At 40.7% G+C, this 27,603-nt stretch overlaps 2 protein-coding genes across 4 annotated transcripts in view; one reads left to right on the forward strand and one right to left on the reverse strand.

Annotated features, from left to right (window-relative positions):
- Positions 1-2,926: 2,926 nt before the first annotated feature.
- Positions 2,927-5,540, forward strand: mrpl2 (mitochondrial ribosomal protein L2). Its single transcript, XM_026189250.2, has 8 exons — positions 2,927-3,066; positions 3,401-3,491; positions 3,586-3,757; positions 4,428-4,569; positions 4,649-4,764; positions 4,846-4,956; positions 5,057-5,130; positions 5,213-5,540. Exons 2-8 carry the CDS (start codon positions 3,420-3,422, stop codon positions 5,420-5,422), a joined length of 897 nt encoding a protein of 298 aa, XP_026045035.1. The 5' UTR covers positions 2,927-3,066; positions 3,401-3,419; the 3' UTR covers positions 5,423-5,540.
- A 2,007-nt stretch (positions 5,541-7,547) lies between these two features.
- Positions 7,548-27,603, reverse strand: part of LOC113034572 (phosphofurin acidic cluster sorting protein 2) — a 44,030-nt gene continuing 23,974 nt past the window's right edge. Inside the window, exons 3-25 of one of the 3 annotated variants that reach the window (XM_026189236.2) lie at positions 26,224-26,313; positions 25,387-25,512; positions 23,576-23,738; positions 22,224-22,315; positions 21,965-22,045; positions 21,566-21,625; positions 19,987-20,138; positions 18,778-18,871; positions 17,823-17,906; positions 16,071-16,198; positions 15,778-15,910; positions 15,547-15,651; positions 15,185-15,291; positions 13,915-14,069; positions 13,720-13,830; positions 12,420-12,522; positions 11,764-11,796; positions 10,137-10,179; positions 9,990-10,032; positions 9,642-9,780; positions 9,281-9,504; positions 8,430-8,543; positions 7,548-8,318 (exon numbers count right to left, since the gene is read on the reverse strand). In XM_026189236.2, the coding sequence (XP_026045021.1) occupies positions 8,203-8,318; positions 8,430-8,543; positions 9,281-9,504; positions 9,642-9,780; positions 9,990-10,032; positions 10,137-10,179; positions 11,764-11,796; positions 12,420-12,522; positions 13,720-13,830; positions 13,915-14,069; positions 15,185-15,291; positions 15,547-15,651; positions 15,778-15,910; positions 16,071-16,198; positions 17,823-17,906; positions 18,778-18,871; positions 19,987-20,138; positions 21,566-21,625; positions 21,965-22,045; positions 22,224-22,315; positions 23,576-23,738; positions 25,387-25,512; positions 26,224-26,313 (2,496 nt within the window). In that variant the 3' untranslated portion in view covers positions 7,548-8,202. Of the gene's footprint in view, positions 8,319-8,429; positions 8,544-9,280; positions 9,505-9,641; positions 9,781-9,989; positions 10,033-10,136; positions 10,180-11,763; positions 11,797-12,419; positions 12,523-13,719; positions 13,831-13,914; positions 14,070-15,184; positions 15,292-15,546; positions 15,652-15,777; positions 15,911-16,070; positions 16,238-17,822; positions 17,907-18,777; positions 18,872-19,986; positions 20,139-21,565; positions 21,626-21,964; positions 22,046-22,223; positions 22,316-23,575; positions 23,739-25,386; positions 25,513-26,223; positions 26,314-27,603 lie in introns of all 3 variants that reach the window. The other 2 variants (XM_026189234.2, XM_026189235.2) reach the window with 2 other exon arrangements.

Genomic DNA, 27,603 nt, shown 5'->3' on the forward strand with positions numbered 1-27,603 from the left:
CATGCTACATCTGGATAATGACACAAACTAGTGTTTGGTGCTTCACTTTTTAATAAACTAAAAGACAGAAATCAGATTATAGGATCTGTAGTGTTGTTTATTTATATTATGATGCTTATCATTTGTGATATTTATTACTGTGTGCATACTTTATTAGGAGAGATAAGGAGCTCGTCATCAGCCAGTTAGCCGATGACACCACACTCTTCTTGAAGAATGCAAACCAAATCCCTCCAGCCCTTACTGTGATTAGTGATTTCTCTGAGGCCTCTGGTTTATGCCTAAATCTAAAAAAGTGTGAGTTACTAGCAATTAAAGACTGCCCTGCAAATACTATCTGTAATATCTCTGTTAAACAAGAAGTCACATACTTGGGACTGTTAATATCCAAAGACCAAAAATCAAGATGCTCTTCAAACTTCACTCCAATTATACAGAAAACCCTAAAAAAGTTCAACCAGTGGCTGCAAAGGGACTTGTCTTTGAAAGGTAGAGTGTTAATTACTAAAGCTGAAGGGTTATCCCGATTAACATATGCTGCTCTCTCCTTACATCTGGATAAGAAAATTAGTAAAGATATTGACCGTATGCTCTTTAATTTTATATGGAAAAACCGTACGCATTATATTAGAAAAACTGTTGTGATGAATAAGTACGAATCAGGTGGACTTAACGTCTTAGACTTTTCTACTTTAAATAACACTTTCAAAATTAATTGGGCTAAACATTTTCTTAAAAACCCTACCTCTATCTGGAACTTTATACCACATTATATTTTCTCTCGTTTTGGTGGCTTTAATTTTGTTTTAAATTGTAATTACAATGTTGAGAAACTCCCTGTAAAGCTTTCATCCTTCCATAAGCAGGTCCTCTTAGCGTGGACCCTCATTTATAAACACAACTTCTCACCTCACAAATATCTTATCTGGAACAACAGAGATATTTTATATAAAAATAAATCACTTTTCCTGGAAACTTGGGTCCAAAATGGGATCCTATTGGTGGCTCAGCTGGTTAGTAAAGAGGGACAACTACTTACTTACTTACAACGACTTTATTGCACTATATAATTTTCCAATCAGTGTTCAGGAATTCTCAATGGTGCTTGGTGCCACACCCTCAGGGACTTTAATGTTATATAAAAACACTGACAGCTCAATATCTACCTCAGTCACTCTCCCTGATCCAGCTGAGTCACCAATAGGAAAAATCTGCTTTTCACAGGAACTTGGTAACAGCAATAAGAGAATACGTAGTTTATTCCAAGAAGATATCGTCTCTCTCCCATATATAACATCTTATTGGAACCGATATGTTCCAGATATCAAGTGGAAGACAGTCTGGATGGTCCCCCATGAATATTTGATTGTAAATAAGGTGAAAGAAGTCTCATTTAAAATTCTACATAAATGTTATCCAGCCAGTCACTACATGGTAAAATTTAAAAGGGACATAAATACTAATTGTACTTTCTGTGGGGATCATCCAGAAACTGTGACACATCTTTTTTGGTACTGTTCTTTTACACAGAGATTCTGGAAGGAATTTAGCAGGTTTGTTATTGTCCATATTTTAAGGGAGTTTTCTTTACGATGGGAAAATGTTTTATTCTGTTTCTTTAAGTTCCCCAAGAAGTATGAGAAATGTTTTTTATGATAAATTTGTTCATACTTTTAGCTAAATTTTTTATCCATAAATGTAAGTTTACTAACAAAACACCATATTTCTGTCATTATTTTAAGGATGTGGAAATGTACATACAATCAATATCAGACTCCACCAACAAAAAGGCTCAAAACAATATATGTATGTGAATTTTTGCATGTATTCTTATAATTGTTACCTTTTTCTTTTACCTTTGGCTTTTTGTGTTGATGTTCTGTTGTTTTGTATACTTCATCTGTTTGTATGTTGTATACTCATTGTTTGTTAAATAAAGTTAAGAAAAATAAAAACGCCCCCGAGATTACCCGACACATTCGACGCTTTTTTTTTTCAAAATATTAAACTTTATTAAGAAACAGTATACAGAACATGTACACAATCAGAACAAAATTAACATATGCCAGGGGGTGTAATACAAAGAATTACAAACATTCAAATAATTTGTAATTACTACAAATAGTAATAGTTTTCATAGCCTTTTTGTTAAGTGATCCACTAATCAATTTTATGTAACATAAAACATCATTATAGTAATGTTTAAAATGAGGTTTTTTGTTACTGTATTTGCATTTGTGAAAATAAAATTTAGCTAAGATAACTAATAAGTTTATTATAAAGTAAACATCTTCTTTTTTTTTGCCTTCGAAAGAAACAAAATACAACATTTTCCCATTTCACAGTAAAGTCATTATAGAGATGTCCAGCAATGAATCTACTGAAGTCCTTCCAAAATGTTCTAGCGTATGAACAGATCCAGAAGAGGTGTTGCACAGTCTCAGGATGGCTTCCACAAAATCCACAGTTCACATTTATGTCCCTTTTGAACTTCGTCATGTAATGATTAGCAGGATAAAATTTATGCAATATTTTAAATGAGACTTCCTTCACTTTATTCGTTACCAGATACTTGTTAGGAATTGTCCATACTCTTTTCCAGTTAATGTCACTGACAAAGAAATTCCAATAAGAGACCACATGTGGGATAGTTAGAGATTCTGTCTGGAACAAAGCACGGATATTCTTATTACTTTTACTGTGGTTTGTTAGACAGATTCTTCCTATGTGTGAATCTAAAGGGTTGGGGAGAGAAACAGATGATATGCAAGGTTGAATACCTTTAAAAAGCATTATAATACCCGTAGGTATTGCATCAAATAATATGGCATATTCTTTGGGTGTGGCTGGAAATTTATAGGTGTTTAAGAATTCTGAGTAGGACATGAGCTGCCCATTAGGATTAAACAGCTGATTCACTAAAACAATCCGTTTCTCAACCCACCACATTCGACGCTTCGACAGACAGGACACAGCAATACATACGTCATCACTGCGCGACATCGCGTGCAGGACTGCGAAGGACGCAGAAGAGACGCTCGGGATGAAATAAGTTAAAATATAAAGGTTAGTCGAATGCTACGGTTAGGTTCGGTAATATCACACACTTGACCTCAGACTAGGGGTTAAATAAGATCTGTTCATTAAAACCGAAAAGAAACGTTACTGAGCTGATGGAGCTGTCTTTGTAGAGAGACGCTAAGCTAGCGGTGGTTCACGTTTGCTTGTCATTTGGTAACTGAAGATATGCTAAGCAGAGCTGAGGCGCATATGCAACCACCGATAAAAGTCAGGCGAACTATCGATTATGTGACCGATTTGTGTCAGCTACAGTCGGGGCCGAAAGCAGGAGAAATGTTAGCACTTACTTGATTTTAAACACAGTGTCTCCCTTCACCAGTCTGCAGGTCCTTGTTGTGATGGCGCTGTCCTGTCTAACTCGAGCCCTGCGCTCCCTGACTCTCTCCCAGCCCGCATTGGTCTCCTCTCAGGTAAAAACGCCTCCTGCCTTGGTCCTGTCAGCCATATTTAGACAGTAAACATGACATCAGGAACAATCTGAGCGGCTCTTTTTGGTGTTGACAGGCAGCTGCATGGAGTAAGCTGGGAGCTCAGGTGCCCAGTAGTGCGGTGATCCAGTGCAGAGGCTTCCTCACCACAGCCTCTCTGGAGCAGAACAGGGTCAGATGGAAGCAGAGGGAGAAGTACACCATCAGGCCTATCGGAATGAAGAAGACAGGAGGCAGAGATCACACAGGTAAAGTGCAGTGGTAAAAAAAATAGCTGTATGTTCACAGGATGTTTTTGAGATACAGCCACATAGGGGTTTGTTTCTCCTCTCCATAATGAACCAGGGATCTTTCCCTTGTTTTGCGAATATGTAAAGCACTACACTATGTAGCCACTGTGTTTAAAACAAAAAGATGCCACTGAAGTCAGAGTTTATGGTGGCATTTAAATGCTGATGTACAGCTTTTAAATGCTGCACATCTTCTAGTTTATCAATGAGGACAGAGAAAGCTTTTTATGGTGAAATGGCCCCTTAATGCCTGCTCCCTCTATACCCAGACATCGGTGGATGCAGGGGGTTCACACTCAGAGTGGAGTGAAAGTCACGTGAATTCAGACTGAGGTCACACTGCAAAAAAAAAATCACATTTGAGTCAGTGCCTGTAGTGTGAATGCACCAAAGAGACTTGTCTTCAAAAGAACAGATTAGATTCAACAGATTTTTTATTTTTTGTAGCAGTCTGCTACAGGAAAGGTTTTGTTACATTTTGTAAAACACATTTTAATAGAAACCTGCCTGGTGCTATAGTTAAAGTATGAAATTGTGCTCAAGGTAAAAGTTTGAACTCCTGTGTAGCCTCAGAATTCAAGGCTTGTGGCTTTCTTTCAAGCGTTTGCCGCCCTACTTCCTTCTACAGGAAGAATACGTACACATGGCATTGGCGGTGGTCATAAACAAAGATACCGGTGGGTAGACTTCCATCGTCTACGGTATGAAGCCAACAGAGAGGGCCAGCCTTTTGAGGAGAAGGTTGTTGAAGTGCGATACGACCCGTGCAGGTGAGACCACTTACTGCCCGGAGTCTAATGTGTACGCTCAAAGTACTGAAAACACTAAGCTGGGTTTGTCTGCATGCAGGTCTGCTGATATCGCCCTGGTAGCTGGAGGTGAGCGAAAAAGATGGATCATTGCAACAGAGAACATGCAGGCTGGAGACATCATTAAAACATCTGGGGTTATTGGACGCATGGCAGGTACAGGATCCAAGTTTTTCAGTTGGAGGTTCGTCGGCCTTCGTAACCTGTATATCTAATGAGAATTGTTTAATTTTGCAGTTTCGGCCAATGAGGGAGATGCTTACCCGCTGGGGGCTCTTCCTGTGGGGACGCTGGTGAACAACCTGGAGTTACGACCTGGGAAGGGATCAGAGTATATCCGGGCTGCAGGTAACCTACTGTACTGTATCCCTCACTATGTAAGCTGCTGGAAGGCGAGGTTGCTCAGAAAAGCTACTAAAGTGAACGCTGTGTTTCATTTGGTTTTCAGGCACGAGCGGCGTTTTGCTTCGTAAAGTAAATGGAACGGCAATCGTTCAGCTTCCTTCAAAGCAGCAGGTTCAGGTGAAGTAATCTGGAATAGGATTACAGCCGCTGTTAAAGACACGTTCAGTTTGGCTAAATGCTGTCTCGTAAACACACACAGGTGCTGGAGACTTGCATGGTCACAGTGGGACGCATCTCCAACGTCGACCACAATAAACGGATCATCGGCAAAGCCGGGCGCAATCGTTGGCTGGGCATCCGCCCTTCCAGCGGCTTGTGGCAGAGGAAGGGAGGCTGGGCAGGGCGCAAGATTAAACCGCTGCCTCCGATGAAGGTCTACATCAACCTGCCCTCAGTCTCAGCGAGCTAACACGGCACATGTTGGACATGTTTAGCGGATTGTAGATTTTTTTCTTTGATCCCTTGGGATGAAATCTAACGTTGTTCTGAGAAATAAATCTAAATAAAGACGAGCCGTTTGTACAGAAGATTAAAAATTTTTATTAAACACAACTGCTTGTGAGAGCATGGAAAGAAACAATATAAAAATCCAAAACATATTTACATCTATAGTAAAACATGCAGAAGTAACCCATATTTTTATTTTTTTTAAGATTTTTTTTTTAGTGGTAAATTTAAAAATACTGTCATGTCATTTAAAATAGGGTTTGTGCAAAGACACTGGGTGGCATTTCAAGTAACCGGAGCAATGAGATGGCATGATGTAACTTTAGCTAGATCAGGAATAGAAGGATCAACGCTGATGATGCGTTCATTTGTTTGCGGTGCTAAATCACGGTGGCAAAGTGAGCATGCCTGCTCATTGATCCAGCCTTGTTTAATGCCCCCATGCTACCTCTGGATTTTGGGCAAAAAAAAAAAGTCTTGAGGTTACATACATTGAAATACACTTGTTATTTAGTATATGAAAAGCTAACCCGCATGACAAATTCCCCTCACATAACTCTGCCGCTGTTAATACTTAATGCTGAAATATTTAAGGTTCGGTTTGCGCTCCTGACTTGAAAGAGGGTGAACTCTTCAAAAAGCAGGAGACGGAATAACTTGACTGTACAAGTCACAGGCAGACACGTGCGGTGGAAGCTGTAAAACAGACCTCAACATTTAGTGGCAAAAAGGTTACGTAACAAATGAGCCATGATGGGGTTTTCAGACCAAACATGGCAGTTAAAGCCATCAATGTAACACATCATCCCTATGGTTAAAAAAAGAAATCAAGAGCCTTCTCCTGACTACAGGTAGTGGTTTAAATTCCAAAAGTAACACCTAACACTTTACCTTGAGAACCAAAGTATGTCCCAATTTGAGCTACAATGTGTGTAAACCCATATGAAAGTGCATCAGGGAAATGTATATGAGGAAAACATACCTAATAGTGTTTGCATTGTACTTCATAGTTATGAGTTCTGGAAATATATTTGGCATTTATGTCAAGAAATAAAGGTATACTATTTGTGCTTTCAATTTAGTGGAAGAGGGAGGGGAGTTTGTGATTCACAATAGTATATCTTGTACATGTTTATATACAATGCTAAAAAAAAAAAGCCAGCCTATCAAAGCTTGTTAAGTCTTCACTTTATAAAAAGCAACAACCTCATAGAGAAGGCCCTTTGTCCAAAGGTTTCCTATTGCAAAAGTTTCACGTAACACTACTCAGGAAGTACCATCGAACATAGAGCACACCTACACAGACACACGGGGGGGGCAGTGACTTGGACGTCAGGCAAGACTCCATACACTTGTAATCATATTTCCAAAGCGAGTCAGCACTTGGCTGTCCCCTCCCTCCGAGTCAGACGGACTCATTTGTAATATTCCCTCCATAGCCTTATGCAATGCTGAACCCTTTCAGTAACGTGCACATCCAACCACAGTGAAGCTGCAGATTACACAATTGTAATCACTTAGAAATGTTTAGATTTGGCTAAATGTGGAGCGCTAACTGGTGAATTTGTCTCAGAAATCGTAATACTGATCTCCGCAGGGACCACAAACACATCACATATACAATTTGAGTTTTCACTTTGACATACTATGAAGTTAGGCCTGGCCAAGATACTCCTGTGACTGGACTGTTTAAAAAAATAAAAGGACTCGACTTTGGCACATCACTGCACAGTCTAGTTTTTGCTAAGTTACTGCAGGTCTGTGACAGATCTGCTCAGGTAAAGCTGAACACAGGGGCGACCACGTTTAACCACAGAAATGCTGAAATTCCACCTGGAAGGTCAAATTATGTAAAGGCGGAAAGTATAAAAAACAGCACAACAGCTCATGCAATCGCAACTAAATTTGGCATTTCAGCTGTGGGGAAATAAGTAGTTACCCTGCTTCTAAGTGGCTGTTACTGTACAGTTTGCATGTACACCAACAGCAAAGGGAAAACATCTGCATTAATAATAATGAACTGATCTGATATTCTGCTTACACGTAACAAATGTGTCATAGCTACATTCATTATAGCTACCTTCAAATACATTGCTCGACTTGGGTTTTTTTTTTTGACTTGCTTTAGGTATACAGTGTGCTTCAAAGCAACGAGGCAAAGAACATTCTGTTCCTTCCTATAAAAGCTTTACCTTACTGAGAAAGTAAAGGGACGAGTAAGAAAACTGAGCAGTGAGTTAAAAGGATTCCATCTAGATTCACAGCAATATTCCAACTTTCAACAACGAAACACAAACACGGTCTCCAACAACCTCACGCACGCCACTGCACATCACCATCACACTCCTCCATTGTCTATAGAGTAACAATAAATGTAGGATTTCACAGAAATAATAAAATGTTAACAAAAACAAAGTGCAAACACAGCTGCCATTATCGAAATGTGGCAAATTGTCAAAAAACCTCAAAATACCTCCGAGGCGGTAGCGCAAATATTACAAATTAGTACTTGTTCTGTTTTGTAGTGTGTAAAAAAGAAAAGAAAACAACAGCAACATCCAACAACATCAAAAACATCAACATGAAATTTTGTCTTGAACGTGTGAGTCTGTGAGTCAGTAAGATTTCCACAGGAAAACTATTACTGCCGGGAGGAACGAGGAGGATGTCGGTTTTTCTTCTAATTTTCTGCAGCCTCTCGCTGAGTCGGGTAGAGCCGAGAGATTCTGGTGGCGGCCGGGGTCACACGGGCTTTGTGTAACCGAAGATTCCCACCGGGAAGTGTTTGACATGCGTTGGCCACTGGGCAGCGAGCTGGAAAAACTTGACGTCATTCCACTCCACTCCGTCAATAGTTACTAAGGGCAGAAAAGACAGAGCTAAATGCACGAGAAAAACATGATGGCTACGCTGTATTATGAACACAAGGTGGCAGTGGAGCTCCAACAGTGGAGGCTCTCAGCTCTCACCTCTCAGCATCGTGTGCTGGTGCTTGGCTGTGCAGATCAACCTGCTGATACCATCAATCACTTGGCTCTTAGAGTCCAGCTCTTTTTCCTTCGGCTTCTTGCTGAGAAAAATCACTGGGAAGGGAGAAAGAAGCAAAGTCATATACAAAAGAGCGAAAAAAAATACTTTAATAATGAGAAATCCACAAAGTTTGGTTTCACAGGTCATGGAGGATGCTGCTGCATTACTTGCACAGAGCCTGCTGGGAGAAGCCTCATAAACTGCCTCAAGCAATGTCGCCTGAGTCAGCATCAGAGAGCGCTGAACACTACAACATTTGGACCTCTGTAGCCTGCTTCACATCTCTGCTGGAAACCACAAACTTGATTTGACATCAGCTCCTCCTGGTACAACACACCCAAATAAAGCTACGTTCAGCTGCTCCCTTATTTCCCAAGAGTTCGCCACAGTGGATGTGTCCACATGTTTCACTTGGCATAAATTTCAGTCCAGATGCCCTTCTTGACAAAACCCTCCCATTTATCTGGGCTTGTGACCCCCTGAGGCTGATTTGTGTTTCCTCCTTGAACCGCCAATCTTTTTGTGTACAGCACATGTGACTCTGACTCAATATAATTGTATTTTCAGTAATCACGGCTATAATTTGGAGAAAGAAATAGAAAATGTGGAATAAATGAGGTAATCTATCTGGTTCTGCCTGCTTTGGTTTTTTTTACTGTTCATTGTAACTACAACAAGAGAGTGGAGACTAAAATTTCAAAGAGTGGAGAAAAATAAGCAAATAAAACCAAAAATACAAATTTGAAAAAGATTTTTTAGTAACTTCTATGTGCAACTCCTCCAAGTGTACCTTTTTTGTTCTTCTCCTTAGTAACAACAGTCATAGCCATGCTGGGTGGAGGAGTGAGTTCTCCGCCGCAGGGAAGGCGGCTGACTTGTAGTGAACGGAAGTTACTCTTCAGGGTGTTCTTCAGTCCTATGTCTCTCTTCTCGCCCTCTTTCTTCTTCTCGGGGCCTTGCCATGTCCAGTAGTCCACTTGCAGCCCCATCACCTCACTGCCCGAACATGGAGAGCTACAAAGGGAAACAAACACGGCTTTGCTTTGGTTTGTTTGTGGTTTGTTCATTTCCACATCCGTTTACCCTGAAAGCTACAGTGATGTGGGCAATTATGAGTAGTTGTTTTAATAAGAGACGTGGGCTTTTCATACCCAGCTCCAGACAGGGTGGTGGACACAGAGGGGGACTGTGGGGGCGTGCCCCCGATCTCTTTTCCATACGGACCGGCCGATGGAGGCGTCGGGGAGGACAAGATGCTTGTGTTGCCTCCCATGGCATCATCTGAGTCCACTGCAGATTTAGGGGGGGAAAAAAATCACTGTAAGTGAAAACTGTGCCTAAAAAATATTTAATGCTTTCCAGATTATGCCAACTCTTCCTATAACTGAATTAAGTAGGAAAAGAGGGCTTCTCTCTTTATTTTCCTGGTCAGTATCCTGTGAGTAAAATCCCAATGACACTAAACTGATAACACATCTTTAAAAATGTGCTTTTCTTACCTGAGGTCGAGAGGCTTTGTTCCACAATCCCAACTTTCACTACCTGTAACAAAAATAAGAGCCAGTGTTAAAGAAAATATTCAATATAGAATGAATTAAAAAAAAAGTGCAGGACATGTTTGCATGGTAAACAAATGTGTTTCTTACCCCAATAAATGGCACAAATTTCTGACAGGAGTCCTCATCAGGGCTGTGAAAAAGAGCGAGAACAAAAAGAATCTGTGAGTTTGACCAACGGTGGGTCTGAAACACTTTCAACACTCCAGAGATGCACATGAACACTCAATGGTCCTGGAGGGCAGATGGCTGTGGCATGGCCTGCACCATGTCCCATCACAGCGGAAATGGCACATGACTGGCTTGGGTGGAATGGGATCATCTCGGGGAGTCACGATACAATGAGATGAATGAGAGGACCTGCTCCTTACAACCAGAAGAAGACGGGGAGGTGGGGTCTCTCTTGTCAACCAGGACGATAACAACAAGTGTCTGCTTTTAAATACACGACTGTTTTGGATCTGTCCAGTAACTGTGTGGCTGCTTTATGTCCAAGATTACATGCCTATCCAAACAAACAAAAAACAGGATGACAGTCAACATCCCGTAAAGTTTGAGGCACGCTCAGGCCCATGATCAGAGTGCAAACGGTTAGCACCATAGTTCTGCAAGTGTCCAACAGTGACACTTTTAAAACAAGTCACTGATTCTTCCTTAGTCTTTAATGAGCTTACAAAAATAGTCTGCTGCAACATCAAACAACACAAGAAGCACTGCTGGTACCCACTCCCATACGCATATGCAGGACAACACTTCCCAAACATTTTAATGCCTTGCTTCATTACACAGAATTCCAGTAACATTATCGAACAACTACATCAGGACTGAACTGCACCACCTCTTTACTGTGTGTCAGGTCATTCACAAGATCCTAATAAAAAACATCTTATAAAATATGGACATGCTAAATCTACTTGCACTATTAAAACTTGAGTGTGTCAACTCGTAATACCCACGTATTATTTCTAAAAAACATCTGCCCGACAGGAAGCAACTCGACTGTAAGCACAACATTCAGGTATCTGAGCACCACTGTGAGCTGTAACAAACTTCCAAAAATAACAATTACAAAATAATCTTAACTGTCAAGCTTTTGCATACAGGCTTTGCTTTACTCTGTTGTGCACACAAAACGCATTTGTCAGTAGTTAGTATCATTCATGCAATTCAGAACACTAGCAGTGTTATTAAGAGTTCAGTTTTAGTTTTTCGAATGGGAATGTAATTTAACTTATACTGTGTTGTCTCTGTTCACATCATCAGCATTTTTGGTACATTTTATAGATTTTAAAAGATAATCTGAAAATGTTGTGAAACAGTGTTTAGGTGACAAAACAGCTGATCTTGTGACTGATATGGAGTTCTTTTGGCCCTGCAGTAACAGTTGCATCTATAATAAAACAAGGAGCGGTTTTAAGTGTAGCATCATATATACATATATACTGTTAGATATTGTAAGTCAGCAAACCATCCACGCTGTGAATATTTATTTTAAGGTTGTTAGGCAAATCGTCACAGCAACAACACGGAGGACAAAGTAAGAATCAAAGTCATACCAAACCAAAGACACACGCTGGGACAGAGTGCCAAGTGAAGTTACAGTGAGTATCGAAAGTGAAAAGGGAAATGTTAAGACACAGCAAGAGGAGCTCAAGCCAAATGGAGAAGGGAAAATAGGGAAGGGGGGGGGAAACGAAACACGAGTTGAATTAGATACCTGATGTAAAAATCAAAATACAAACTTCTTTTCCTTGAATGCAAATCAAAAAGGGGGGAAAGGGGAGGAGAAGGAATGCAACAGCGTTAAAACTGTGTTGTATTTAGTACCTTCTGACCAATAGGAAGCCACTCTCACAAAGAAGGGGGAAGGGTTTGGTCAAATCTCAGAAAGAAAACAAGCAAATGCACAGAGAAATGCAGTGGACTGTCTCTGTCTGCAGATGTGACTGTGAGACACCTAGACTGGACTTTTTAACATTTTTATCAAATCATACAAAACCTACAAGTCCTGCTTTCATTCAAGTCAAAATAAACAGAAGTGAGTTTAGTGTGGAAACTGAGCTGACGCTCGCTTTGTGTGTTTAATGCATGTTCTTGCAGCTGCATGCTTACATGCACATTCATCTAATTATGTTCCTCATGCAGTTTTAGCTGATATTCACTACAAGTGCTAGTTTATGATGGGCTGTCAATGCAACATTAGTTCAATGATTCATTTTTTGGAAACATAGAAGAAAATTAACATCAGAACTATCAGTTACGAATAACTGCAACACAGACTTGCTTAGAGCACAAAAAAAGCACAGATGCATGCTCAAATACAGAAAACATTGGATGAATAAGCCACGACTTCAATAAGCACAGTCACTTTACCTCTTCTGCTTGTAGGTGAGCATGGCTTCTGAGATGGGAAACTGGTGGGACACGTTGGCACCGGCCAGATACTGAATGATTCGTCCTGCTACATCTATGTTATCTTCAGGGAGCAAAGAGATAGATTGTTAACAACAAGCCTCTCCTGTTTTATGTCTTGCTAACAAGCTGACATTTGATGCAAATGGTAATTTTCACATAGAGCGGTGTGCTAGGGGACTGTGCATTCATCATTCACATTCCACTGAATTAAGGAGATGGGGGCTGCTGAGTGTAAAATGTGATTAAAATGTGGGTGAAGTCGACCGTGTGACACACGGGATAAATTATATGTCAAACAAAATGCATGTGGGGGTCGCTCGTATCTTGGGGCGCAATTTTTTTTGGCAACTTGAAATATAGACTTGAGTTTTAATCAATTCATTTTGACCTGTAGCTTCTCGGCACTTAATCGACTGAGAACACTCAAAGTCGGTCCTATTACAAACTGCCTTCAGTGTCGGGATCACACCTTATGTTAAGAATAAAAGACCTCTGCTCTAGATCTTTTTTGTTTTTTGGTTCAACCCAACTGCTTTGAGATGATTTAACACCATGTGTAACATTGTGACTCTTGCACCTTTGGGGATTAAAGGGAGGGAATTAATAGGTGAGGATGGGTGAAGATTATCAGGCATGTTTGGGCAGAACAAGTGATAATGGAGGAGTTGGATTGGAATAGAGGCTTAAGCATGGATTTATGTGAGCCATTTTATGTAACATTCTCACATAGTGAGAGTGTAAAAAAAAATATATTCAAGGCTTAAAGTTAACAAGAAAATCCTAAAATAAACATCAAACACGCAAATGTCTTCGATTTGGCTGCTTGGATTAATCCTACGGATTCCTACTTTATTGTTTCAGACTAATTAGCTACAACTGGCACACAGCTGGGAGGTTTAAAGCTAAAATCGTTGGAGATGTTGGAAAAAGTTGAAACAAACAAACCCAAAAAGGTTATGATGATGTGCCTTTTCAAAAACAACAACCTCTGTTTTTAATATTACAATGTGTTAGAAGCTTCGGGGTAAAAATGAGAATAAGACTTCTGACAGTCTGGCGGTCTTCTTAATCAGCAGCAGGCAGTTTAAAGGAAGACGGAATAATGCCATGATCTCAAACAGGATGTAGCTGTCTTTTGCAATTGGAAGAAATCTCTTTCTCCAATTCATCAGCCCCTGACCTCTGCTCCCACCCAATTTCTTTCCCTTTCAAGTTGGCTGCACATAAGAAATGCAGACACCAGAGCTGCGTGTCCTACCTGAGGCGGGCCGGTCTGTCCTGCAGAACAGCTCCCTCCACGCAGTGTCCATAAAGATGCTGTTGAACCGGCTGTCAAAAGAAGCCACGTGCTTTGCCAGGGGATGAGAGCCTGTGGAGAGGATTTTTATATATAAAACAAATGCTAAAATTACAGAATATGCCTGTATGGATTTTGTATAAATCAATGAATTACCAATGGGGATCACCAGGAAGCGTATGTAACTCAGCCAGTCAGGAGTCTTGTTGGCTAGCTGCTCCACAAAAAACCTCAGGATGGTGCTGAGGTAACTCTGGTCACCCGCCACCGCCACCTTCATCGTCGGTGGTGTCTGTGCATTACAGTTACAGCTGCAAGGGATAAAAAATGGAGACAACAGATGAGTAATTAAGAGGAAGACTAAGATCCAACTTCTTAGAAATATGGGTCAGAGCATGAGTGTGAGAGAAGTGACAGAAGTCTGAAGCAGAGATTTATTTCTCAATAAGATCCGTCTGGTTTAAAACCGGTCTTACCTTTTTGGGAAGCCAAAATACGTCATAGGCTATAATTTATTAGGTACTTGCGAGTATCTACAAGCCTTTCTAGAGCAAATGGCACGACATTTTTTAGATCCTATTCCTACAATAATAAACCAAAGACCAATTCCATCTTTAAGTTAAACGACAAAAAAAAGAAAGAAGAATAAATTCAGTTTAGCCAGGAAAAATTCATCAAAAGAGTCTTAAACCTGCAAATAATTTCAAGTTTCACGAAGCTCTTTCTAAAGCAGCAATCAAACCCTAAAAGTACTTACATGCTGTAACATATAATGGATCATCTTAAAGAATTTATAGGTAATGTCAAGAGAGATTAAAGCAGAAGAGAATGTTGATACATTTGGTATTAAAAAGACAAGAAAGTTGTGTTTACTCCAAGTGACAACATCTCAGAAAACATCATTCTGTTAGCGGTGGCACAGCACTGAGCAAGCACGTTAACATCAGCGACATGCGCGGCTCTGCGTGACGTTGCCCCAGCTGGAGTAAATGCGTTGACTGAGGAGCAGGTGTCTAAAGCGCTAAAAAGTTGCAGTTCAGCTGAATAAGGGAGAAAAACATGTTTGACAGAAGCAGTACAGCAAACCGAGAGAGCCTCGTCTCCCACTGACATGACATCCTGAGGAGATGACAGCCAAGCAGGTGGATCCAGGAAACGGAGAAGGCAGCTGAACTTAAGCTTTTCATGAGGAAACGGCCGTATTTTGATAGAATGGGTTCACGCACAGTGAGCGCTTTAGCAGCATGAGCAATACCATCCTGGAATTATCTAGTGAGTAGCCATCAAACACATATAGTTCGGTGAAGATTGGCTCAAGATAATGAGATAAAAAAAATAAAAAATAAATAAACAATAAAAATCACGCCATCTGATGGGCTGTGTCATTCAGCCAATGCGTGTGTATGTATGCATGTATGTGACTCACAATCTCTGGATGCGAGTAACGATGGTGTTGAAGGCAGCCTGAACATCTGCAGCAGAGCAGGTTGACACAATGGGCTGGCTCTGTTCATGGAGCAACTCGGCTACATACTGCACAGAAACACACATGAGAGGGACACGATGAGTTAATGGATATACCAGAGGCAGGGTTGGAAAAAAGAAAAAAAAATGCTACTCGGAAGCACACACACATTTTTTTTTGTATTTTCCTCTTTTTGCAACACTGTAATGTGTGCATGGGTAAAAATAAGCCCTGTTCTGCATGATCCGTGTGGTTCTATCGCATGTATGAACAAATGAAAGTAAAGGAATTCATGATTCAATGCTACTTATAGAAAAACAGACCTGTCCTTGCCACTCTGTAGTGTTGATGAGAATGATGCTCTCTGGTAAGCGTTCGTCAGAGATGAGAATCTGGTTTAGTTGGTCATAGACGGACTTCCTTGGAACCTTTGACACAAATTAGGAGCGCAAAGTATGACAATGACACAAGTCAGCACATTTCCACTGGACTGAAAAGAAAAAAAAAAGTGTAAAGAACAGAGTCTGATGCTCGATCCTGGATGCGTTGTCTACCTGCGCTATGAGTCTTGAGTCTGGGGAGCACTCAGACTCCATGCTGCTGGTCCTGTCGCTTTGGGCCTTGGAATTCTGCCTGTCTTTCATGGAGGTGCTGCGAGGTCGTCTCTGCAGCTTGTTTTCCACTTTACTGAGGCGACAACAAGCGAAGAATAAAATATATGACAGTCAGGAAGAAAAAAAAGAACCTAATGATCCGGTTTATAAGAAAAGCAAATTAACAATTAAAGTAGACAAACATTAGATCTATACTGAATGCTTATTCCCAGATGTAGTCATCAGCACTTTACCTGGGAGACATGTGGTTTTGGGACTCAGTCTTGCAGAGCTTGCCAACGGAGCAGGGCACCCGTTCAATGTTAACATCCCAGCTGCTCACCTCCCCAGGCCCTGGCCCGCTGTCGTCAGTCTCTGGCTCCTGAACCAAAAGGGGGGGAGCAAAGATGAGCCAAGAGGGCTGTAAGAGGACAACGCTAATGTTTATCAAACACAGGCACTGCAGGTTTGCAAATGTTCAAGACAATCAATTTGAGAGAGAAAATCTAACTCAGTCATACCACAAGATTAGTGGAAAACAAAAAATAAAGTGCAAATAATACAAGTGCATTTAACGTCACGTCTTTTTCAACATTTCAAAACTGTATAAAACAATATGACAGTTCATTTCTATTAACAACGAATATTAGCTGGAGTCATGCATTAATAATAAATTAACCAGGGCTCCATGATCCCAGGCCTATGGAAAATAACAGCTAATTTGTCTCTTCTGTAAGTTACAGAGCTCAGTTAAAATACTTAAAAGACTGAAAAACAAGACCAAAAAAAAAAATTTAAAAATCCAGAAGAAAGATGCAAAAGTACGTTTCAACCTGCAGGGCTGAGTCCAGCCATTTGTCACATTACAATTTGGTTGAAACAGAGCTTTTTCCCAGCAGCCGTTGCAACGTGAAGAGAGCAGGTAAGCATGTGTTGCTAATTAAAGCTTTGTTTATCAACTGTTTCATGTCAAATCGGCTGCTGTCAGAAAAAAGCTCCATACGCACTCCATGGGCCAATGAGCTTCCCAGCAACTGTCTCCTGGCAACCAAAATTTTCACCTAACGTTTTATTTGTGTGTCTACAGTAACGCTTTTCTATGTGTCTGCATAGTAAAGCACACAATTAGAAAGTACTTCAAAGTTTGGATCAAACCACACATTAAAGGCGAGTGTCAAAATGTCCAACATACAGTCAAACATATCATTCCTGCATACACACTTCCATATGCACATTAAAAGATCAAGACCTTTAAAATGAATATTTCCGATTTTGAATTTTTCTTTTTTAAACACTCGCAGGTATTGCATGGCATCTCCAATTCAAACGGCATCAGTTTCTCTTTCTGTGGTTTTGTGTGTAGCCCTCCTGCTGCCAAGACGAGAGTTGAAAGAGCAGAGGTGGAGGGTGAGGAGCTAGAAAGATACTGGCTTGGTGAATAACTGAGCTCATTTTTTTGAGGTTTGAGATAATGGTGTAAGCCGACCATGACATACGAGATAAAAAAGTCATGGTCTCTTAGCAGGTGGCTGGGGAAACACTGCTCCTGCAGCTTAGATATTCAGTTTGAACTCACTCAGTGGATTGGGGTGGTGAGTGGCTCAGAGGGGCGGCTGGAGCTCGATGAACAAGGTTAGACCGACCCGACAGCACAAGAACAAAAACAAACACAAACACCCCTCTTTCCATCCTCATCAGTCAAGATTTATCCAGCATGAAGCTGCCTTGCCTGCTCTGCTGATCCATAATGGATGACTATGCTGTTTAGTTTGCATGCCCTCGCACACTCCCTCCCCTCTTTTCTTTTTCCCGGAAAACAACTAAGACCCACGGGAGCAAAAGGGCACTCAAGTGGAGAGGGTAGGGGGTTGGAAAAGAAAAATGTGAGAAAGGGATGCTCAAGGGTATTAAGTAAAAGAAAAAAAAGAAGGAAAGAAAGAAAGAAAGAAAGAAGTGGGATAAAAAAAAACAAAACAAAAAAATGTATGACTGTTCCAAAAACATACCCCAATAGTTGTGTCTGTGACACTGTCATCCTGATATCGCCCCCCTTGTACTTTACATCTGTCCACAGTGAGAAAGTCTCCACTCTGGGGGGTAAAACACACATGCCAACACATTAGATCATTTTAACCATGAAGCTCACCTTTCTGGTGAAAATAAAAGCTCCAAATGGAAGTGCTCATGTCATAATTAATGAAATGCAAGATTTGTAACCGACCAGTTTTACAGGGTAAGTATATATAAATACCTCACCTATAGTGCCTGTACATTTCACTACTGCTTGGTGAAATATATATAAACCCCAGAAGTGCAAGAGGCACATTCCTGTTTTTAATTCTCGTCTTGTTTGAACGGCTCTTGTAAAGTGTGATTTATTTAAATATTAGATTAAATAGTTTACATTCTGGCAGCAAGACATGTTTATGCAGTTCGACTAGAATGTAGTAGCCTGAATTGCTCTGGGCCATTTTATTACACGCCAAAATGGATTCCCTGATATTTATAAACACCTCTCGCTCTCTCGCCATCACACTCAACGTGTCTCTCTTGTTGTTCAGATGGGCCATAAATTTCTGAGTAGGAGTTCAGGATTGCTCCATCCAATCTTCTCTCTGAGAAATGGGAGCATATTTGTGTGCAGTGATGGTGGTGAAAAGGTCATTTTGTGTCAGACCCTATAAATTCTGAAGGACAGCAGGACCCAGTCCTTTTCTGCCAGGGTCCACATGGCGGACATGCTAAGAATATCTTCTCTCTAGTATCCTTGGGAATCCCTGAACCACAATATGAACAGAGGGCTGCCAGGAATTTAAACACTGGGGCAATACAGGGGAAAGTCTTTTACGTAACACTGTTTATAAGGACGTCTAAAATAACTGCGAGGCAGAACTTTATAGATAAACAGTGCAACTCAAAGGCAAAGGGGTCTGTTCATAGAGTTCGTGCTAATCAACTCACAGGGCATGACATCTCTCTCTGCTGACTTTTTTGGCTGTGGATGCTTCCAATTTCTGTCTGCGAGCTGGAGTGAGACATCCCTTCAAAAAACGGCCTAGAAGCAAGAGCAAATATTTGAATTAGACAAGAACAAACAGTTTAAGTAGGGGAAGCCTTCGGATTGATCGAAACGTTTGCTTTAAGATGTAGTAAAATGGGCATCAAAGTAAGAAAAAAACATTTTTGAACTAATAAAGCAAAATTCATATTGCTCTTGTCCATACTACAGGTGTCAAACAATTACAGTGTAGTTTAGAAAACTATGAACCTTCAAAGCTACGTGCAGTCAATAGTCCGAAAGCCCAAAGCATATTTATAAATCAATAACATATAAATTGTCAATCTGTTGATGTCAAACCGTCCCTGTAAACATTGACTATTAAATTGATGTAGCTTCCAGTTCACAGTTCAAGCCTCACCCCTTTGTTCTTCATTACAGCCTGCAGAGGGCAACTTCTCCGGTTACCAAAAGGCATCCAATTGCATACAAGTCAAATGGGAAACAATGCTACTTCTCACTTTATTTCTGAACTCAAGCACTTCCCTTATGAGTTTATGGTCTTGGATGTAGCTTAAAGGCTTATTTTATACAGCATAAATACTAAAGCAGCATATGACTTAGGATGTGGCAGGTCAGTACCACATGAGCGAGCAGTACTCTCATGTTCCCAGCCAAATCCTTGGAGATGGTGAACATATCTGTTCATAAATAGGGATGATCTCAATGACTGGGCATCATAAAGGACACTGCAGCAGGACAATGACCCTAAACACTGCAGTAAATCTACAACAGAACAGCTTCAAACAATATCTGCTTTTCAGAGTGACCCATTCAGAGCTACTGAAACTACTACTACGTGGAATGACCTAGAGAGAGTCACTCATCCTAGAAATATATTACTGAACTGAAAACAGGTTGCAGAAGAAGAATGCTGGTCTGACCTACAGACACAAAGTATCTGTCATGGTTACTGCTGCTAAAGGTGAAGAATAAGTTCAAGATCAAATCACAGTATAAAAATGAATGGGCGCTTTTTCCCGACAATGTATATGCGTACTTTTCGATCATTATTTAACATTTTTAAAATGTAACAGTTCACCCTATAACCACATACAAACTTTCAACTATAAACATTTTATCTGGAAAAAAAATATGAAAGACAGACATACTTGAGTTTGGGCTTAGGAGTGCTCAGGACACTCTCATTGTCCTCCATCTCTGGCCCACTGTCACTCTGATTATACACCTCTAGACTGTCATAGAGTAAGTCCAGATCCTCCTCAACCTCCTGTGTCTGGTCTACTGGGTCAGAGTCCAGGACCTGCCACACAGGATAGACACATCATCAGTATCCTGTAATCAAGGATTTGTAATTATGGCCATGGATTAAATAAGGGCAGGGTGTTACTGGGCGCTGTGCATAAACTAATCACTTTCACAGCTGGAGTAATGGAGCTTCAAGAATGAATGAGAATAGTGAAAGCTGTAAAACAAACATCTGTATGTAATATATATATATATATATATATATATATATATATATATATATATATATATATATATATATATATATATATACAGTCCTGCCTTAGTTCAAAGAAGAGCTAATAAAAAGTGAGCGTTAGCGAAGTGCTAAGATGCTGAGCCTTGCTCTACCAGCTGCACAGTGGAGATGTATATCATAGGAACTACACACAGCCAGGCTTGTGGACTAATCAGGTGATTAATGCCACTCCATAAGTGCAGGAGCTGGCAGGGAGCAGACAAACACAGTCTGTCCCCTCTCCTCCTCCCGGCTATGTATTTATAGAGCCGCAGCCACAAGAAGGAGATTAGCGACAGGGAACGTGATTAAAAGATCATCGGGCCACCTGGAGCTTCCAGAACCATCCAACAACCCCCCCCCCCCCACACACACACACACACACTGGCAAAAATGCTGGTGAAAGCAGCACTAGGTTAAATATCTCAGACAGAACTTTTTAGATCTTGATCACATATAAACGAATCCCCATTCAGTCTGAAAACCCACATAACTTGTTTTTATGAATAGGATTTTTCGAAACATGCTCGCTGATATAGTTATTGGATTGCTTGCAACACAAGGAGGAAGAAAGATGAGAAACAAGGCATGTTCCAGGTTTTCCCTATAGATTTCTTACAGTTCAAGGATAATATTTTCATCCAAAGGGCTTAACACAGATTATGCACTAATGGACATGTAGGGGTTGCTGCATACAATTTGTCAATGTCCTGCTGATGACCTGATTACAAGGCATTATGCTGAGAGACATTTATTCATAACAAGAGCGCAAATCTAAATAATACATTTTGTATTGCATTAAGTAGTAAAAAATAAGATGGTTAATGGATTCCAGATATAAATCGCTGCTAATGGAAATGTGCATCTGTGAGGAGAAATGTAATGCAGCGTAATGATGCTTGTAACCCTGTTGTGGCAGTGATTTCTCTACTGGTGATTGCCCTCTAGTCAGGAGCACATTAGCAGTGATGTAACAGAATGCTGCTTAGACAGTCAATACTGAGATTATTCCGTCCTGCCTCGAGGGTAATTTACTAAATGTAAGTTTCACAGCTGACCTCCAGAAGATTTCATAAGAGAAGGACAGAAATTCCTGGGGGCACAGCGAGGAGGATGCTGTATCCCTCATTTGCTTTGACATTGAACATGTTCTTATGCGGTGTCAGTTCAAACAAATGCAATTACCTTTTTTTTTTGCAACTCACCTCATCGGTCACCTTGAACCTCTTCAGCAAGGCCACAAATTTCTGCTTAAAGTTAGGTTGCTGCAACAGAAAAACAGAAAAAAACCCCACATGCAGTTACGAGAGAAGGATTAACAGAATAGAAGGATACCAAGTCACAGTTAAATAAGCACGATAGCTCCACTCCAGGTAACTGTTCACTGGATTACATATTCAGAGCTGTTCTATGTAAAGGCCATTTTAGCCACTTCACTGGGTTCATTTACACGTCTGTCCACATTGTCTTAATGGCCTGAACAAGGAACACAGTGTGTGCTTTCCCTTAAAAGCTTGTAGAGAAGCAAACACAGGTTTTAAGCTATTCACAAAGTGACTGCTGAGCATGGAAAACTGCATACAGTGGAAAAGAAAGCTACTAACCCTAGTCATGGAAGTGGTTCGGATCATTTTCCTGCGGGCCTTCTTGGGCTTCCTGACCTCGTCGTCCTCATCGTAAAGATCCTGAAATAGAGAAATTATTAAAATCAATTTCTCTTATATTTTTATAAACAAAGAAAAAAAACCCTCTCTACTTCCTGAATAACATTTGATGTAGACTTCTTTTGTTTATATGGGAGATTTTATTTCTTGGTGTATGTACTATACATTTGTCTGGATCTAAACATTCTCTGGCACGAACCTGGCCGTGAACTGCGTCATCACTGGCTTCTTGCTCTGACGAATAGCTGTCGTCATCGTCCTCAGAATAGTTATCCATATCTGGGGAGCGGTCTGAGGTACGCCAACCACACACACACACACACAAACAAACACATTGAGGTATAAGTCTAGAGGAATATATCTAGGCTAACATTAGCAGCATTACACCAAAAAGGTTAAAATTTAAAGTTTTGAAAAGACACATCTTTTCTAAAAGTTCAAAAGACAGAGATACAAAGTGTGAAACAATAATCCAAGATGACTGCAATATCTAATAAAACAATGGTTCTGGTTCTAAAAATTGTTCTGGTCAGGAATTTATTAAGTGAAACCTCCTAAACTTAATGTTTAACATGGTTTTCTTCACTAAATATTCTTCTTACCCTGCCAGTGCAAAGCATAATGTCTTACACATACCAAACTGCATAATGCTAATAAGATGTAAATCAGGCTGTTATTAAATGTTTAGTCCATTTTTCACACATATCAGGGTGAGGCCAAAGGCAGTTTTACATTTTGTGCGGGGAAGGTTTTTCAGTTTTCTGCCTAATGTTCTTCTGTTTGTTAATAGTAGACTGTTTCGGCTACAGGACAAGAATAATGGGCAAAATATATGAGAATACAAAAATGCACGGAAAAGCTCTTTTTGTTTAGTTTTCAGGTCTAATGGTTAATAAATTCTGTGTCATCTGAACTGGACATCATTTTAAAGAGGCAGTTTGTTAGTTTGACAGCTGAGGGCAAATCAGGTGATGGAATATCTTTACTTTTTATTTTTTTGGTAAATGTTAATGCAGACTTCCTTTTGCCCGTCAAACATCCTGTTCTGCGTTCCTAGGTGGGATGGATGCTATTAAAGATCACTGCAGAGGAGAGAAAGGCAAACATCTTTTCTTCCCTCAGAGTGACACCAGTTTAATACTTGGTGCATGAGCTCATCTGTTATGTTAGAGCGGCCTCCCTAATAACATCCAGAACAGCGACGGATCAGCACAGCGGGATAAAAGCACGGAGTCCGAATAGGGCCCAGTATTTCTCCTCAGTCCAGAATTAGAGTTGTGTAAGGTAATAGGCCCTACATCTGTTCAACTCTCAAATCAACATTACAACCATAGCTAAAGAGAATAACATATCCTTGGCCACAGCACAGCCTGGGATTAATAGAGTTTATTCTGTCCTCAGTTGGGAAATAGGAGCCATGTGGAAGGAGGGAAGAAAGAGGCCTGAGTAGGGTGAGCTGGCTAAAATTACAAGCAGAACTTGGCTGGGCAGCATGGGTGCAGGCCTGTCTAACAGACCCAACACAGGCAGGTGAGAGATTGCTGTGCCCACCTGAGGTTTTGGTCTTGCGGCCAGCCTGGCCGCTACCATCCTCGTGGTCGATGGGCTGGCTGGAAAGAGAGTACACGCTGATCTCCGCCACACGCACTGGCGCCTCCTTTACGTTGCTATGGAGACCCAGAATCTGTCCTCCGTCTGTTGGGTGTTGCATCACCTGGACATAGTTCAACATTGAGGCCAGGAATAATTTTTTAGAATCCATTCAAATGACAGGCTGAAAATTGAGGTATAAAAACCCCCACTTTAGTCCTTTTTTGTCCCTCACTGAAAAGTTCCTTATACCTTTCTTTTTTTAACGTTTTTGCTGAGACTTCATGACTTCGATACTTGCTATGCATACGCTGGAGCAGGAGGGATCAAATATTGAAAATACAAACATTTTTCGCAGCAGACAATCAGGATGGAAGAATTTGTCTCTTTACAGAGCAGATAACGATCCCACAGAGATCAAAATGGCTTCTGCCACACTGCTTTACACCAACTGACTACAAGCAGACAGCTATGCTACCTCTAAATAAATCTTCATTAGCACAAAAACTGAATGTCTAGAGGAGCCAAGCCAATTTGTGCATATCACCCAGACAAACAGAATAACACAGTTTACATAAACTGTTTTGAATCAGATGAGAAGGAATGAGCTTTCGTTCCGAGCTCCATCTGTGGGGTGCTTTCAATATTTCACTTGATGAATTGCTGTACAGAGAGTGGGCTCATTTTGCTCAAACGCTGACAGGGGTGCACTTTGAATGTTCCATTCAAAGTCCAATAAGCGACTTCCTCCTACACAATGCTTCGATAGTTTCAGAATGAGGGCACAAGAGGGTTTACGCCACAGCAGATGACAACGCAATTACCCAACAGCATCCAATAATGGCCTATCTAGCTTTATTCATAGAGGTCTGGGAGTTGCTTCATTGCAGCAAGCACCAACAGCACAACAGCTGAGTGGTATTTTAAAATACAATAATGCATTAGTCTGTCCATCAATTGCCGTCCTGGGGCTCCTGCTGGAAAATAACTTTGGAGAGGCACATCAGGAGCTGTAATGAGAACTGTCACCTTTTTCTTTCTACAGATAAATGTAGAACTCAATAATTATGTCTAAACCTAATGGCAGTCTTGAAGACGCCCCCCACCACCACCACCACCACCAAAAAAAACAAAACAAACCAAAACAAAACAAACACCCAACCATGGAGCACACTCGGCTTTGTACAGTTTTGAGGGGATGACAGTTATTGATCAGTGATCTTTGCTTGTTTGCAGAGAGTGAATACAGTGGAACGACTGCAGCAAAGTTTCAACGTCTGATATTAACACTGATAACAGAAAAACAAATACGGCCGTTTTGAAAGTCAAATATAGCAGTTTGATGGCCGAAGATACGTGCAGGATCCAGCTGAGCACTGTACTCACATTAAAGGACTGCAATCAAGACAAAAAAAAAATATTCCACTTCAAACAAACATCCAGCTCTCACTCAGGTGTTTCTGCACAGCATGCCTGACTGCACTGTTTTTATACAAGTGCATATGAAGGCAGATCCAGATGGTTCATAATCTCATACGGCAATATGTGTGATGACTGAGTCATCTGAGAAAAAAAAAACGTGCATCACAGGAGGGCCTCTCTCTCTGGCAACCAAGACATGATAAACAGAAGCAAATAGCCATGTCAATCACTGTGAAAGAAGAATGCCATCGCAGGCTCCAAGCAAAATGAAATGTTCCTCAAGAACAGCTTACAATGAAACAAAAGTAAGTGAGTGAAATAGCTGCCTTAGTTAAGGCACTGTGCAGTACCTCTGCCATATTGATAACTCCCACAGCCAAAGTCTTGTAGCCCAGGATGGTTCGGTTCTTGTAACGTTTCCTCCTCTGCAGCATAATCTGCAGCCTATTGGCATCCCGCTTCAGAAAATGGGGGTACTGAAAATAAGACAAATCAAGTAAGACAAGCAAAATAATAAATTCATTATGTCCTGTAAAACGTAAGAGCTTTTGCTGCATACTTATAAAATAAAACAGTTCTGACTGTTTTTACTTCCAGGCAGTATTTTATCCTGATCTGACAAATGTTTAGATGCCCCACAGATAACTGCCATCAAACGCAGTATATACTGTGGCAACAGGCATATTATTAGTCATCAGATACATCTGGTATTTTACCAACCACTGTGCTCCTTGGACTGCCATTGAAGAATTTAAATTTTCACAACTAGAGCCCATAAATGCATTTATGAGAAAAATGCGTCACTTTTTTCTCAACCTTTTAGGATGTACTTGCCTCCCTCGGAAGTCACACTGTCCCAGATCTTTACATGTCATCTCCATCTTACCAGCATCAAGCCTTCACTCAACATCACTGTATTTTCACCCAGTTCTTACTCTTCTGAACTTGTGCATTTTTATCTTTTATACAACTTTATAAAACTCGTTCACTTAATTTTTTCACCTCTGTAAACTGCATTCTACTATTGCAGTCTACAAATGCCTTAAAAATGTCAATGAGAACAACACAGGAGATGCTGCAGAACTTCGATCTATAAATGGGGTAGACAACAGATTCCACACGCTCTTGCTCCTCAAGTAACCGCCATATTTGTGTGAGAATTCACAGTATAATGTCAGAGCGCTTGCCTGCAGTGAGAATGTGAGCTCCAGATCTGTCTCCATCAGTCCACTGGGTGGGAGGACATACTCGTTTGATCTCAGAAGACGCTTAGAACCCTGTAGGAGACAAAGCAAAGCAAAATGTCACAAAAATGCTAGACAAAAACTCATCACACCCAGGGACTTCCAGGAGTGACTTACTCTTACTTGAAAACACCATAAGCCTGTTCTAAAAATAAAAATGACAGTGTTTGCTGTTGAAACTGGGAACTGTTACACTCCCAAGCCCTCTTGCGGCGCGACTGTCTGTTCTGTGTTGCGGGGGATCCTTTCCGGAGCTGAGAGAAATTGGTGGAAATTTGAAACACCTGGTCAGCGTTCGGCACAGCTATTTAAACACTGCTTTCCTGTGGACATGTGCTGGGGGCTTTGCCTCGCAGCCCTTCTTCATTGCTTAAAACCACAGCTAGAGTTACAGTCGTGGCCGGTGAGACGATCACGACCGGGATGTTCCAATGTGACACTGGGAAGGACTAGTGGTCCAATCCCGGCTCAAAAAATATATATCAGGTAATGCTGACAACAGACTGATCAAAACCATTCAATTTGTTTTTTGTTTGCAGCCACACATTAGAAGCAGCGCACAAGTTCCTAGCAGGAGAGCTAACAGCATGTAGGAGGCAACAGCTTTTCTTTATTTGTTTGCATAGTTTATGATCAACAGCAGTTATGTGAGTTGATAAAAGCTCTGTTGATGACGACGACGTCTTTTCTGTCTGTTTTGCTGTCAGTGTTTAACTTGTTTGGAAGGCTTTGTTTTTTCTGTAACATGACATGTCCTCAACTTGACTGTTGCTTTACAGCTACACTACATAAGTAATGCACATGTGAAGTCGTGCACCCACAGTGAAACTGCGAGGATACAGAATTGGAACTAGTAAGACCATAAATGGCGCAATGAACCGAAATGAGACTTCTGCAAATAAATTAGGTGAAGGACCACAGTGTTTTATTTTAACACCGGTATTGGACAGGTACTTGGTACTGGCAGATATCCAATACCAAGGCTGAAAGCGCTTGTTTGCTTTTCATCAGGGCAAACAAATAACAGTTAAAAAAAAGAAAAGAATCACATACATGAAATCATTAGATGCTACTTGGTTGATAAATTGACTAAAAATCCTTGACACAAAAATCAATGAAGTAAAAAGACAAAAAAAAATCCCAACAAATCACATATTTTGTGTTTTTTCTTAACCGGTTATCAATGCAGACAACAGTGAGTGAGTGTGCATACCCTATTTTAGTACCAGCCTCCTTCACATTCACACATTTATGCAGATTCGCGCCTTGTGGTAGCCTAGTACAAACAGTCCTCAACTCCTTTGCTTCTACTAGGATAAGTTA

The sequence above is a fragment of the Astatotilapia calliptera genome, chromosome 13 (assembly GCF_964374335.1).
Source record: "Astatotilapia calliptera chromosome 13, fAstCal68.1, whole genome shotgun sequence".
Classification (NCBI taxonomy): Eukaryota; Metazoa; Chordata; class Actinopteri; order Cichliformes; family Cichlidae; genus Astatotilapia; species Astatotilapia calliptera.

Coding starts and splice junctions, on each gene's coding strand:
- mrpl2 (XM_026189250.2), top strand. CDS start 3,420: ATGGCGCTGTCCTGTCTAACTCGAGCCCTGCGCTCCCTGACTCTCTCC. Junction 4,765..4,845: donor GGTTATTGGACGCATGGCAG/GTACAGGATCCA, acceptor TTAATTTTGCAG/TTTCGGCCAATGAGGGAGAT. Junction 4,957..5,056: donor AGAGTATATCCGGGCTGCAG/GTAACCTACTGT, acceptor TTTGGTTTTCAG/GCACGAGCGGCGTTTTGCTT.